Here is a 15,288-nt window from a genome sequence, read left to right on the forward strand (position 1 = left end):
CAATAAAATGATCAGTTCACAGCCTTATGCCCTTCATAAGAAGCAATTAAACGAATGTTGGTTGAAAAGCCCTATGCACTTCTTCCTTCAGGACAGTGAAATGCTATCTCAGGCCAGATTAATACTGCTAATGTGGGAAAAAATTTAGATCTCCGTATTCATCTAGTGAATTTGGAAAGGCACAAGTTATTCAGATTTATCAAACTAGTGACTCTTAAATTTAGCTCTGTGTCTGCAACAGCAAAAGAACTTAATATAAATACCAGTATCTGGGCACTACTCCAGATCTGTGATGTGGTCTGAGCATCCGTATGTCTAATAAAAGTTTCTCAGGTGATTCGGAGCACAAAACTCCAAATGAGTACACAACTCATAATACTTCTTTAGTTAAGCAGAGCTGAATAAAATACCACTAAAGGTACATTTATATTGAACAGGGTTCTTCCGGTTAGTATCTTTCATTATGAAATTAATGACTTGCTGCTATCTCTGGAAAGATATATTTGGCAAAAGAAATCCTAAAGGAATCAAGATTAAGTGATTATGGAAATCTAAGCCTCTTGGTTAGGCATTCCATACATGACTCTTTGTTGCTATCAACCTGGATTCACACATTAATGATACTAGAATTCACAAGTGTCCCAGCACATTACAACACACTCGATCAATAATCGAAAAGGAGCCGCAGAAATAATTTAAGTAAGATTGCAATTGCCACTGAGCTCTGACCTTTCAGAAACACTCGTACACGAAAGTTCCAGGATCCCCATGTTGCATGGTTCCAGGGGGCACTGTTTGCAGAGTGTAGACTGAAGACTGCCTCAGAGGAAGGGTGACTTGCTGGCCCTGCAGGACGGGGCACAGGTGCGGGGTCCCTGCCCAGCACAACCACGCCCTATCCTAGCTGCAGTCTGAGGGCCCCGCAGGGGAACTCCTCTCTCTTACAAACCTCCATCCCCTCCACCTCCGCTCCTGCAGCCTCCATGCACTTCAGTGGGAAACGGATCCGCACTACAAACTGCCCCCCTTGCAGAGTTCCAAGCTCATCTAATTACATAGTGTTTAGAACAGTGCAATAAATCCAAAAATACTTCCTTAGCCCTGGAAGTGAATAGAATAGTTTTATGTCATTAAACCCCACAACCAAGGGACCCTTTATGACATGGACTTCTTTGGGAAGTGATGCCTCTGTCCATGTGAGGGTCCTGGCTCCTGGTAGGTTTCTTCCGGTGCCTCCCAGGCAGTTAGAGGACGCCGCTCTCATTTGGTCATGTTTACTGAAGGTGCTTGTTTTCTGTCTCTCCATTCATTCGGTTACAGGACACCCGACGGGACAAAGCGTGTTGTAACTGACCACCAATGGAGCTGGCTCTGTTCACGGATTAAGGTTGTCTTGGCAACCAGCTTTGCTGAACTCACCACAGCAAACATGGAATGAATGACTGGGTCAACACCCCAGATAAAAAGAGGGTTATGCAACTGTTTGCTGAACCCTTGGCGGGATTTTTTTTTTTTCTGGACATTACCCAGAATGTCCCCATATTCAAATATTCCAAATGAAGAATTCCTATTTAAACCCATAACAAGTATTGCCATTGTTCATAGAAAAGAGCTGTTGCTTTTGGAAATATAATTTAAGATCTGTAGACGATTTGAACTGGGTGTTGCTTCAGTTTCAGTAACCGTGCAAAAGCGTATTTAACGATAAGTTTTCCCTAGACAGGAAACGAGAGAGGCCGCTCATGTATTTCTAATGATCTACATAAATAATTTCATCTACTTAGATTCAAAACTTTAGTCATTAAATGGTTTTACTCTCAGCTAAATAGATTCTTGAAAATGAATTTTAAAATGGAGAAATAAGCTTTTGAAAAAAAATTCAGAGACAGGATGGAGCCTCTCTTTGTGGAAAAGCAAATTGGCAAACAGGACAATTTATTTAAGACAGTGAGTACAAAGGAAGCAAGGTTCTGCGCTCTTCTGTTCCCCAAGCCATTTAATTCTATGCAAACAATTACATGGTAATCTAATCCAGGTTTCTAGAACAGTTTATGTTTATTTCTGTCTCGGACGGGAAGGAAAATATTGCACCGGGTAAGATAGTAACAGTTGTTATGAGTTGTACCTGGGTGGTTGACACAGTTTTCCTCATAATTATTCTATGTGTTTTCCTGATTTGTAGATTTCTCCTATTTTCTGGGCTCTGACTCCTGGGAGATGTTCTTCTCAGCTTCTTCCTCTTCCCACCTTTTCTTTTTCTCCCAATAGAATCTGATCTGGGTTTTATATAAAGTAGGCTCTAAGAGCTGTTTGTTGTCCTGTTAAACAGCTCATTTCAGATGCCAGAGTTGAGGTCTTTCTTACTTTTCTCCTGTTTGCTCAGAAGACACTGGCCCATGTTTCTTTCAATTCAAATCGTACTTCTCTCAATAGCAGTTTGTCCTGTCCTTAAAATCCAGCCAGGGGGAGAAGGAGCCATGAAATATCTTGAAGAGTTTTTATGTCTTTTTAATTGCTCATGAGGTCATCAAGGATCAATTATTCCAGATTGAGTGATTGATTGATAAGTGTAGCAAGGGTACACTTATCACCAGATAATTTCAAAATCATTCGGGTAATTTCAAAATATCTTCCTTTTTATTGTGTTTTTACTTCCTGTTTTTATCTTAAACACAAACTTTTTTCTGGAAAATTATGGATAAAAATAATGAACATAAGTGTAAAAGAATATGTATTTTTTGAAGTAAATATTTCAAACAGTACTTACTGTGTACTTATTTTTATATTTTGTAGAGACAGGGTCTTGCTCTGTACCTGGGCTGGAGTGCAGTGATGTGATCACAGCTCATTGCAGCCTCGGCCTCCTGGGCTCCAGTGATCCTCCCACCTCAGCCTCCCAAGTAGCTGGGACTACAGCCACGCAACACGACACCTGACTAATTACAAGTTTGTTTTGTAGAGATGAGGTCTCACTATGTTGTCCAGGCTGGTCTCAAACTCCTGGCCTCAAATGAGTCCCCTACCTTGGCCTCCAAAAGTAAACAGCACTTGCTATTATTTTTAACTTTTTATTTTGTGATAATTATAGATTCAAAGGAAGTTGCAAGGAAATGTGCAAGGAGTTCTGGTGCCTGTTCATCCAGTATCTTCTAACAACCTGCATGACTATAGCACAATATCAAAATCAGGAAATTGGCACTGGTACATTCCGAAGAGTTTATTCAAATTTCAAAAGTTTTGCATGCATTTATGTGTGTGTGTGTGTGTATGTGTGTGTGTGTGTGTGTATGTAGCTCTATGTAATTTGATCATGTGTATAGCTTTGTGTAATAACTGTCACAAACAGGATCTATAATCACCACAAGTCTTTCTCATGCTTCCTTTTCATGGTCACATTTACTCCCTTTCCAAAAGCCCCATTCCTGACCCCCCAGCAAACATGAATTGATTCTTCATCTCTGTAATTACATGATTTCACTATTGCATAAATGGGATGATGCAGTATGTATGCTTTTGAGATTGGCGTTTTCACTCAGCATAATTTCCTTGAAATTGATCCAACTTGGTGCATCAGTCAATAGTGTATTCCTTCTTATTGCTCAGTAGCATTCCATAGTATAGAAGTACAGTTTGTTCTACCATTCACCTATTGAAGGCCATTTAGGTAGTTTCCAGTTTTTTACTTGCATGAATAAAACTGATGTAAATCTTCTTGTAGAATTTTTTCATGAAAATAAGTTTTTATTTTTCTGGGATAAATGCCCAGTAATGCAATTGCTGGGTTGTGTGGTAAGTCCATTTTTAGTTTCAAAAGAAAGTGCAAACTTTTTTCAGAGTAGTTGTGCCATTTGCAGTCTCATCAGTAATGTATGAGTAATCCAGTTTCTCCACATCCTTGCCAGCACTGAGTGTTGTATTTATTATTTTATCCATCTTAATAGGTATATAGAGACAATTACTGTGACTTTAATTAGCATTTTCCTAATGGTTAATGATGTTGAGCCTCTTTTCATAGGCCTATTTGCTATCTATATATCCTTATCAGTGAAAAATCTGTTCATGTCTTTTGTCCATTTTCCAACTGAATATTTTAAAATGTTGAGTTTTGAAAACTTGTTTTCTATTTTAGATATAAACCCTCTGTTAAATATGCGATTTGCAGTATTTTCTCCAAGTCTGTAATTTGTCTTTCTATCTTCTTTTTTTTTCGAGACGGAGTCTCGCTCTGTTTTTGAGGCAGAGTCTGGCTCTGTTGCCCAGGCTGGAGTGCAGTGGCGCGATCTCGGCTCACTGCAAGCTCTGCTTCCCGGGTTCCTGCCATTCTCCTACCTCAGCCTCCCCAGTAGCCGGGAGTACAGGCTCCCGCCACCACGCCTGGCTAACTGTTTTGTATTTTTTAGTAGAGACGGTGTTTCACTGTGTTAGCTGGGATGGCGTGATCCGCCCACCTCGGCCTTCCAAAGTGCTGGGATTACAGGCGTGAGCCACTGCTACCAATCTTTCTATATTCTTAACAGGGTCTTTCACAGAGCAAAAGTTTTAAGACTTTGATGAGGACCAATAAATTTTTCTATTTTTATGTTTTACATTGATACATTTTATCACACATTTTAATTTTTAAAATAAGAAATGAGATTTAGGCTGAGGTTTTTTTTTTTTTCTCTATGAATGTCCAATTTACCAGCACCATTTTTCAGAAAGGCTGTCTTTCTTTCATTGAATCACTTTTGCTTCTTTGCCAAATATTAAATGAAGGTATTTTTGTGGGTCTATTTCTGAGCTCTTTATTGTTCCATTGATATGTGTGACTGTATCTCCACCACTATCACACTGTCTTGACTACTGTAGCTAAGTAGTAAGACTTAATATCAGGAAGAGTGACTTCTACCCCTTTATTCTTTTAAAAAATTGTTTTGGCTATTATAGGGAATTTTTGTTTCCATATAAATTTTAGAATAAGATTTTCAATTTAAATTTTTTTTTTTCTGAGATTTTGACAAGAATTGCATTATACTTGTAGATCTGGGGAGAATTGAGAAGTTTACTATGCTGAGTATTCCAATCCCCTAACACAATATGGCCCTTCAATTATTTAGGTCTTTTATGATTTTAAAAGATAAATGCGTTGTAATTTTCAGCATATAGATCTTTCACCTGTTTCGTTAGACTTATACCTAAGTATTTCATTTTCTTTGGAGTAATTGCAAATAGTATTGCAATCAGTTCAGTTTGAACTTGTTTGTTGTTAGTATATGGAAATAAAATTGATTTTTATGTATTGATCTTGTATCCTGGGGCCTTAATAACTGACTTATTTGTCCTAGAAAACTTATTATAGATTCCTTGGGGTTTTGCGTGTAGATAATACTTTCATCTACAAATGGAGGCAGTTTTATTTCTTCCATTCCAGCCTGTATGCTCTTTAATTCTTTTTCTTGCCCTATTACCACTGGCTAGAACTTCCAATACTGTGGTGAGTAACAGTGGTGAGACCAGACATCCTTACCTTGTTCCTGATCTTAGAGGGAAAGTGTTCAGCCTTTGAACAGTAAGCATGGTGCTAGCTTAATGGTCATATAAAACTGGGAATAGAAATATAGAATTTGTATAGATGCTCTTTATGTGGTTGAGGAAGATCTTTATTCCCAGTTTGTTGAGAGTATTTGTCATAACTGGGTTTTGAATTTCATCAAATTTTCTTTCTGCAGCAATTGATATGATCGTGTGAGTTTTCTCCTTCAGCTTGTTAATACTATGGATTAAACATTGATGGATTTTCAAGTGTTGAACCAGGGTTATATACCTGAAAGAAATCCCCCTTGTACTAAAGAATGGTGTATTATTCTTTTTATAACGTTGCTGAATTTGATTTGCTATCTTTTGTGGAGAAATTTTATGTTTAAATTTATAAGAGATATTGAGCTGTAGTTTTAATTTTTTGTTCTGTGTTTGTCTGCTTTTAGTATCAGGATAATATGTGCCTCATAAAGTGAGTTAGGACCTGTTCTATCCTCTTCAATTTTTTGGACGAGATTGTTTAAAATTGATGTGAATTCTTCTTTTAATGTTTGGTAAGAGTCTTCAGTGAAATGATTTTCCAAGAGCTGTTAAATTATAAATTCAATTCCTTCAATTGTTAAGGACTATTCAAGTTATCTACTTCATCTGGGCTGAGTTTCATTAGTTTGTGGTTTTGAGGAATTGGTCCATTTCTTTTCTATTGTTGAATATAACATTGTTCATAGTATTTCTTTATTATCTTTTTTTTTTTTTTTTTTGAGGCAGAGCCTTGCTCTGTCGCCCGGGCTGGAGTGCAGTGGCCGGATCTCAGCTCACTGCAAGCTCCGCCTCCTGGGTTTTTATTATCTTCTTAATGGTCGCAGGATCTGTTGTGTTTTCCCGTTTTATCTAATATTGTTGGTTTGTGTCTTCTCTCTTTTTATCTTTCTCAGTCTTGCTAGAGATTGGGTTTTCCTCATAGGACCAGATTTTTGTTGCATTAACTTTTTCTGTTGTTTTCTTGTTTTTCATTTCATTTCTTTCTGCTCTTCTCTTTATTATTTCCTTCTTTCTGCTAAATTTGGGCTTATTTTGCTCTTCTCTTTCTGGTCTATTGAGGTAGAAGCTATTATCTTTGACTTGAGACCTTTCTTCTTCTCTAATGTAAGCATTTAGCTATAAATTTGCCTCTCTGCCCTACTTTAGATATCTCTCCAAAATTTTGATGCATTGTATTTTTATTTTCATTCAGTTTTATATGTTTTACATTTTTTTTTTCTTTTCTTTTAGCACTTGTAAGTGTTGTGTCACTTCCTTCTGTCCTCCTTGGTTTCAAAGAGAAATCTGCTTTCATCTAAATTGGTTTTCCACTACAGGGAATATGTTATTTCTCTCTAGCTATTATTAAGACTTTTTTCTTTCTCTTTTGTTTTCAGACATTTCATTATGATGTGTTTTGGTGGGAATTTCTTTCAGTTTATGCTGTTCGGGTTTGCCCAACCTCTTGGATTTGTTGGATTAAGCCTTTTGCTAACTGGAGACATTTTCAGCCATTATTTCTTTGACTCCCTTTTCAACTCCACGTTCTTTCCCCTCTCATTCTGGCACTTCGATAATAGAATATTTTTCTTTTTTTTTTTTTTTTTTGGAGTCTCGTAGACTGTTTTTCAACTTACATTTTTGTTCCATAAATGCTAAGAATTCATTCATTAAAATTTTTTTTAGTTTATTTTCTTTTTGAATAAACTCAAGTTCACCAATTCTATTCTTGGTTGTCTCCACTTTACCACTGAATTCATACAGTGAGGTTTTTTGTTTTTTTTAGTTTTAGTAATTGTAGTTTTCAGTTCTATAATTTTCACTTGTATTTTTCATTTCTATAATTTCACTATAAATTATACTTTTGTATTAACAAAAAAACTTCTGTTTCTTTGCCAAGATTTTCTATTTTATTTCTTCCTAGAGAATTTGTAAGTGTAGAAGCATTTTAATGATGGTGCTTAACTTTGTCTGATAATCCGAAGTCGTGATTCATCTCAGTGCAGGTGTCAGCTGATGGTCTTTTCTCACTTTTGTGTTTTTTATGGTTCTTCCTACCACGAATGGCTTTCTGTTGTGTCTTGGATATTTTGAATATTATGTTTGGCAGTTTTTTTTTTTTTTTGTCAGACTGAATGTTTTATTTCAACAGACATCCCTGGTTTAAAAAAAAAAAAAAAGTGGTGGTGGGGAGGGTTCAACATTTCATCACACCTGACAGGGAGCAAAACTCCCATCCCAGAACTCAGAGCCCCTTCAGAGGCATCACACAAGTCTTTGCTAGCTCCAGGACAGACAGGAGCTGACTTTTCTAACTTGTTAAGAAAAATCTATCAAATATGTTCATTCTCGCAGAGGCGAGGGCTGGGTCCTTGGGGAAAGAGATCCTGGGCTTAGAGCAGCTGCTGGGGTCCCAGAGGTGAAGCTGGGGGCCAGGCCAGCTGGGCTGGCAGGAGATCCTGGGAGCCATCAGTTCCAGAGCCCTAGAATCCATATTTGGCTTGGGTCTGACGGCGGCTGAGCTTGTTCTCCGACCAAGTGTTCTTCAGTTCCAGCTCCCGCTCCTTGGCCTGATGAATAAGATTTGTGATCTGGTGTTTCCGCCGCTGCTGGCCTGTTGGCTGCTCACCTTTCTTTTTGCTGAATGACTTCATGGTTTTCTCTTCTGTCAATGACTTAGTCATCCATTGCTGGGCCCCACTGAGCTGATCATCACCTTTAATCTCCACAAAGTTGATTTCTTCTCTCCCTCGGTTTCTCTTGCCCTGCAGCCGCTTAAATGCTTCGTCATCGATGAAGGAGGCATCTGGGGCAATTTCCTGGGGTGGGACCAGGGCCGGGTCCTGTGCAGGATAGTAGCCACCACTGTAATAATCCTGATAATAAGCACCAGCAGCATTGGCATCGCCATACGTGGAAAACTGATTGTAGCTGTAGTCATCCCCAGGCTTAGGCATCCAAGGGGCCCCACTTGAGCCTGCTGCCATCTTGAATTCAAGGGGGGCATTGGCTGCATCGTCCTGGAAAGCCGGCTCTGGTTCCGTGCCTGGAGGCAGCTCTTCAGGGACAGTGGGGATGGGGTAAGGGTATGGCTCAACTCCAGGTGGCTCGGCCTTTTCAGGGAGGGAGAAAAAGTTTTCGGGGGCTACTTCCTCATCACTGTCGTCTTCCTCCTGCGTGATCTGCTTTGTCACCTGCAGGGCAGCACTCTTGGCAGCAGCCTTGATAGCAGAGGGCGACGGAGTGGTGGTTGTGGTGCCCACAACAGGGGCAAGAGAGGAAGTCTTGGTCTTAGAAGCCAGTCTGGAGGGCTTAGTATCAGGGGAGCCATCCGAGGGTTTGCGGGAGAAGGCATGGGGCAGGAGCAACCTGAAGGATAGTTTTCTTCTTTGTGGGTTCATCTTCCTCAGAATCTGAATCTCCCTTATGCAACTCCGGCGCCGCGATCTTCACGGGCTCTTTCCTCTTCTTTGGCTTGGGAAGCCCCAGCGGGGGGCCGGCACCGCCAATTGGAGGGGGCAGACTGAGGCCAGGGCCTCGGGGCGAGGGCAACCCCAATCCCAGTCCCTCCCCAACTCGTTTGGCAGCTTTTGATTCTATTTCACCTTTTGTTTAAGTTTAGGTCTTGCCTATTTTTGTGAGCTATTGGTTCAATGACCGTTTAATTTCAGAGCCCTTGCGTATTGTTCTAGTTGACTTTGTTCTTCTGCTTCTGCTGGGCTCTCAATCAATCCCTGAAGAGCTTTCCGAGTGAATGGAGGGGTAGTTTTGGAAACACTGGGTTTTAGTTGCTGCTGCAGCTGATTGAGCCTGCCACTGCCTTGGGTTTGGGGTGGATCACTTTATTAGGTCTCTGCTGGATCACCCCTTTCTCAGTTCTTTGGCAGAGAGAGCAAGCATTTTTATTTGTCTATTCCTGTAAGTGGTTCGATGCTGCAAAAAGGCTACCTTTTTGATGTCCAGTCTGTGATATATGAACCGTAGGAAAGAAATGCAAGGAACTCACTCTGACATCATCCCTTAAGGCTTGACATTGTAAGCCTTCTTCTCACTTTTTCAAGTTGTTTTATGATTATCTACTGAATTAGTTCCAGGATATTTAGCTATATTTAGAGAGGAAGAGCAGAGAGAAGTAACTCTGTGTCATCTTGTCCCTGAGCTGGATAGAACTTAACTATTTTTACAACAAAAAATTCATTCTCTCCAATAAGAACAATCTTGTGTGTTTAAAAAAATCAGAAAATAAAGATAAGCAACATGGAGAAAGTAAAAGTAGATAACAGTATTGTCACACTGTTAACACATTGATGGATTTTCCTTCTGATCTCCTCTGAATGTGTACTTTTGGAAAAAGTTATCGAGTTTTGTATACATGTACACTAATGTATCTTAAACATAGACATTTTTAGTTTGCAAAGAAGACACACAGCTAGGTTACTTAAGTGAGGAAAGCTAAGATTAGAATATGAAGAAATCAAGAAAGCTGTCTTATCGTTGTTCAGTCCAGGTACCAGACTTTAAGAAAGACTGGAAGAACATCTCATTTTCAAGAGGCAAGGCAAGCTCAGGGGACTTCCACCACTAGTGATTGGGCTATTTTATCTCCTTGAAACAGATATCCATTGGTCTCTGCTACTCTCTTACTGTTCCTAACAGAGAGACTTTGTTTGGATCAGTTTTCATATCACTTAATATGGAGCATGTGTACTGGGCAGAGTCTTGAGCCAAGCCACATGATAGGAAGCTAGTTTCCCGTATGACCACCTTATACAAGTTCATGTTGGTCTCTCATGGCTCAGGCCCAAGTCCCATACATTGTGACCACAGTAGCAACATTCATGTAACACAATATACTACATTTTACATGGAAAAAAACTACCTGTGGTCAACGTCTCATAAAGGAGTTGTGGGAGGGGAGATACACTGGGAAACCCAGGCCTGTATATTTCAAATATTTAGAACATTTCGTGCCAGGCGCAGTGGCCCATGCATGTAATCCCAGCACTTTGGGAGGTTGAGGTGGGGGGATTACTTGAGCCCAGGAGTTCAAGATCAGCCTGGGCAACATAGCAAGACCCTGTCTCTTCTAAAAATAAAAAAAAATTAGCTGGATGTTGTGGTGTGTGTCTACAGTCCCAGGTAATTGGGAGGCTGAGATGGAAGGACTATTTGAGCCTGGGAGTTTGAGGCGGCAGTGAGCCATGATTGCACTACTACACTTTAGCCTTTTTTTTTTTTTTTTTTTTTTCTCAAAACAAACAAACAAAAAGCAGAACATTTGAGTTGATTTCAAGTTTTTACTAATGTGAAAAACAGCCCTGTGGCTCATCTTTTCACTGGTCTTTCACATCCACAGGGACATGAGTGACTTTCACAGGTAGTAATAATGACAGTACAAATCATAGTTGCTCATAGGACATATAGAACCTCAACAGCTGTCAGTTGGGAAAATACATTCATTCTGCTATATTTCTGCAGAATTCTTATGCCTGAATATCATATTACAAATAACTGAATATATCTCAGTGGCAACCGAGGTTCATAGAGCCAAGTGATATACCCAAAGACGTGTGACTCAACTATGGAAAATTCTAAGGGTAAACTTCAGGCCTGGTGACATCTAGTCTAGGTGTCTTGCTACTATGCTGTGCTGCCGTTCTCCTCTTAGAAAAAAGTGTTCTTAGGAGACCAAGTCTACAATACTGTTTAGAAATCCCACTTATTCACATTTTAGGGAGACTTTGAACAATAAAGGTAAAACAAAAAATAAGGTTTTTCTTGTTGACTCTCAATTAAACAAGGAAATTTATTAGAAATTAACTAGAAAATTTTATTTCTACATATTTTGGTAAATTGAAGATGTTCTCTAAAGAGACTGATTGACACCTGCTGTATACAAGCTCTATTAATCACAGCTGCTTGAGTTCTTAAGCTGCCATAGGATTATCCATTTCCTTCATCATTAACTCTTCCAGTCACATATATCCCAGGGCTATTGGGGAGCTTATGATGATAGTTTTCTCAAAATATTTACATATATATTCTCAGGGCTATTGGGGAGCTTATGACAATAGTTTTCTCGAATTATTTACCCCACTCAAAGTATCTACTTTTTGGGAATCTCTGGTACATTGCCTTAGGCATAAAAGCTTAACAAATGGAACATGATTACTAATATTCCCACATTTTAAATTTGTGTTTAAGGTAGATGTCCTGAAATTAAGGGACATAAAAATTTTCTACACATGAGTATATGTTAATAAGAATCAAATAGTTTTAGAATAAAATTCACCTTTGAGAGCTGAAGCGATGATTGATGACATTTTCACATGTCATTCAGATGTCTGATGTTCCACAGATCTCATCTGCTGCAGGTTGGAAGAAATTTAGAAGCAGCAATTCTTTTTTTTTTCTTTTTTCTTTTTTTGAGGTGGAGTCTCGCTCTGTCGCCTAGGCTGGAGTGCAGTGGCGCGATATCAGCTCACTGCAAGCTCTGCCTCCTGGGTTCACACCATTCTCCTACTTGAGCCTCCCGAGTAGCTGGGACTACAGGCGCCCGCCACCACTCCTGGCTAATTTTTTGTATTTTTAGTAGAGACGGGGTTTCACTGTGTTAGCGAGGATGGTCTCGATCTCCTGACCTTGTGATCTGCCTGCCTCGGCCTCCCAAAGTGCTGGGATTACAGGCGTGAGCCACCACGCCCGGCCTAGAAGCAGCAATTCTTTTAGGCACAGTAAGTAATTAAAAGATCACTTGTCAGAAGTAGGAGCAGTGACAGTAATATCTTCTGAGCACTTCTTAGGTGCCAGATATCTTATATTGTCATCTCACTTAATCCTCAGAACAACTCATGAGCCCACCTATTTCATCAGCCTATTGTACAGGTGGGGAAGCACAAGTTTTGAGAGGTGTGGCGATTTCTGAAAGTTCCTTAGTTAATAAGTCACAGGAAGAGGAGCAAAATGAAGATCGTGTATTTCTAGAGCTTGCGTCATTTTTTCCCCCACAACTTAAAACTGCTTCCTGAAAGTCTTAGGATTAAAGAAGACTGGATTTTAGAAATTAAGGATATTTCTCTAAATCGATAGGGTGTAAATCTACTATAGGGTTTCTCCTCAATTAAATTCCAATTAGTTTGTCTTCTAAAATGCATGCAGGTTGGAAATGTGAGTCTTCGGGATCAAGCGAGCACAGCAACCTGGCAGACTTGTTGGTTTTGTTGCAAGACTCAAGGTTAATGTGCCTCTAAATCCTTAAAAGGCACATTAGTGGGTAATTACAACAAATAAAGACTAATGGGAGAACCACATCTGTTTTGTTGATTTTACTTAGAGAAGAATTCTGGGTTAGGAGATTTAGTCAAATTGCTTGACCTGATTTAGCCACCCCTAACCCCAATCCGGAGCATACCTGCCAGGGACTCATTGTCTAATGGAAAGATCTCTTGACCTCATGTGTGCATAGGAAAAGCACAAGCAGCCGTGTGCTGACTCTCATCCTGTTTCTGACACAGTGACCCGGCTGATGACTTTAGACAGGCCACTCATTTTCCTGACCCTGAAAAAGCCATAGAATGTGCCTAGGAGGAGGAATGTCATAAAGACGTTTTTATCTTTGTTGTCTTCCAAGGGACCCAAAGTGTTTTCCAAATGAACTGACAAAAATCCATTTGAGAGAGCTTTCTCTGCTTGAATTGCTCCCAAGGTATCTGGAGTCCAGGTGCTCATGGAGTGAAACTTTCCAGGTGGACATGCCTTTACTTTTTGAGAAATTGGAGTAACAAAGCTTTCACTTGGGACATAGAGAAACTATTATTAGTTTCTTATGCATGGCATAATTAAAAATCAGTTCTTATGCATTTTCCTTATTACATAACATGTAATTCACATCTCTCTGTGGCAAAGACAATGCTACATGTTCATGAAATTCCATTGAATCTTCCTCTTCCTAAGCAAGTAGAATGACTACATTTCCTAGCCTCCCTTTCAGTTAGATTAGGACCATGGGACTGGTTCTCATCAATGGGGTATGAGCATTGTAACCCATTTCCAGATCTGATCCTTAGAAATATCACATCTGAACACACTGCCTTGGTTTCCTTGACTCAGTAATCATGGAAGCCATGTGTTGAGTTCACCTCATCAAAAGATGAAGGCAGCCTGGATCCCTGGATTACCAAATGGAGGAGAGATGCTCTGCAGAGTCATCTTTCCCATCAGGCTTTATGTGAGAGTCATCTTTCCCATCAGGCTTTCTTTGGCAAGCCACAGAGACTTCTGTTTTTTTGATCATCTTATAATAGCCAAGACTATTCTGAATAATGCATTCTCCTTTTCATATGAGCTTATGCTCTGTATTTCAACTTGAGCCTCATAGAATCTTGACTTTTTATTAAAAGTTTATAACTCTGTAGTCCATCCATCCATCTGATGCTTGACTCTCCTCTACTAGATCTTGGTCAAGGATATTTCAACTTCTATAACAGCCATTTAGAGTAACACTGGCTTTTATAGGTTCCATTTACAGTGAAATACATTATTATTATTTATTATTATTATTATTTTATTTCAATAAGTTTTGGGGGGAACAGGTGGTGTTTTGTTACATGAATAAGTTCTTTAGTGGTGGTTTCTGAGATTTTGGTGCACCTATCCCCTGAGCAGTGTACACTGTACCTAAAGTGTTCTCTCTTTTCCCTTACCACCCTCCCACTGTTTCCTCCGAATCCCCAGTGTCCACTGTATAATTCTTGTGCCTTTGCATCCTCATAGCCTAGCCCCCGCTTACAAATGAGAATATACAATGTTTAGTTTTCCATCCCTGAATTACTTCATTTAGAATAATGGTCTCCAATTCCATCCAGGTTACTGTGAATACCATTATTTTGTTTCTTTTTATGGCTGAGTAGTATTCCATGGTATATATGCACCACATTTTGTTTATTCAGTCATGGATTGAAGAGCATTTGGGCTGGTTCCATATTTCCGCAATTGCAAATTGTGCTGCTGTAAACATGCATGTGCAAGTATCTTTTTTGTACAATATAATGGTTTCTTTTCCTCTGGATGGATATCCAGGAGTGGAATTGCTAGATCAAATGGTAGATTTACTTTTAGTTATAGTGAACTGTATATTGGATGGTGTCTTCTGTACACTTGACCCATTAAGCCAGGCTTCTAACCAACATTTCCCTTGCCCGCAGTGAACCACATTTCATCCAGCCCACAGAGAAAAGTGACAAGTGCTAAGGCAGATTTTAAGTGCCTGAACAGGATCCCTAAATTAACATCACTCTGTTGGGGCTTGCCCTTTTCACTGGTGCTCTCACATTTTAAAAACATTAAAGTGTCTGCTCTACACTTCTCCTCATTTTCACTTCCCCTCACCATTTTGGACTCTGGCGTTCCGGCACTGTTTTCATTCTTTCCTCTGACAGCAGCATCTTCTATTGTCTCAGGAGAGGATTCCACCTCAACTCTCAGTGTGATAAAATCACACCCCATTGCGGTCCTGGAGCCTTTGTAGTGCCCTGGTGACACCAGACTGGCCCTGTCCTTCTCAGCCTTCCCCACCCGAAGCAGGAACAGTGGAGGGTGAGAAGCAGATGCAGAATAGAACAACCAACTCATTTTAAACGATGTCAAAAAGTTAAATCAGAAATGAGATCTGTCAGGCTAGAAGAGTAGGGGCTAGCAGAGACCCTCCTGTCCTGGGAAAACCTCCTTTGAGATAATTTTGCAGAATTTCGG

At 39.7% G+C, this 15,288-nt stretch overlaps 1 protein-coding gene across 1 annotated transcript; it reads right to left on the reverse strand.

The window, feature by feature from the left end:
• Nucleotides 1-7,648: 7,648 nt before the first annotated feature.
• On the reverse strand, nt 7,649-15,042 carry LOC126962210 (proline-rich protein PRCC-like). Its single transcript, XM_050803109.1, is given in 3 exon segments — nt 7,649-8,910; nt 8,912-9,143; nt 14,847-15,042. Coding segments are annotated over 3 exon segments (1,317 nt in total). The 3' UTR covers nt 7,649-8,021.
• Nucleotides 15,043-15,288: the final 246 nt, after the last annotated feature.

Source organism: Macaca thibetana, chromosome 9, assembly GCF_024542745.1.
Source record: "Macaca thibetana thibetana isolate TM-01 chromosome 9, ASM2454274v1, whole genome shotgun sequence".
NCBI classification, from domain to species: Eukaryota; Metazoa; Chordata; class Mammalia; order Primates; family Cercopithecidae; genus Macaca; species Macaca thibetana.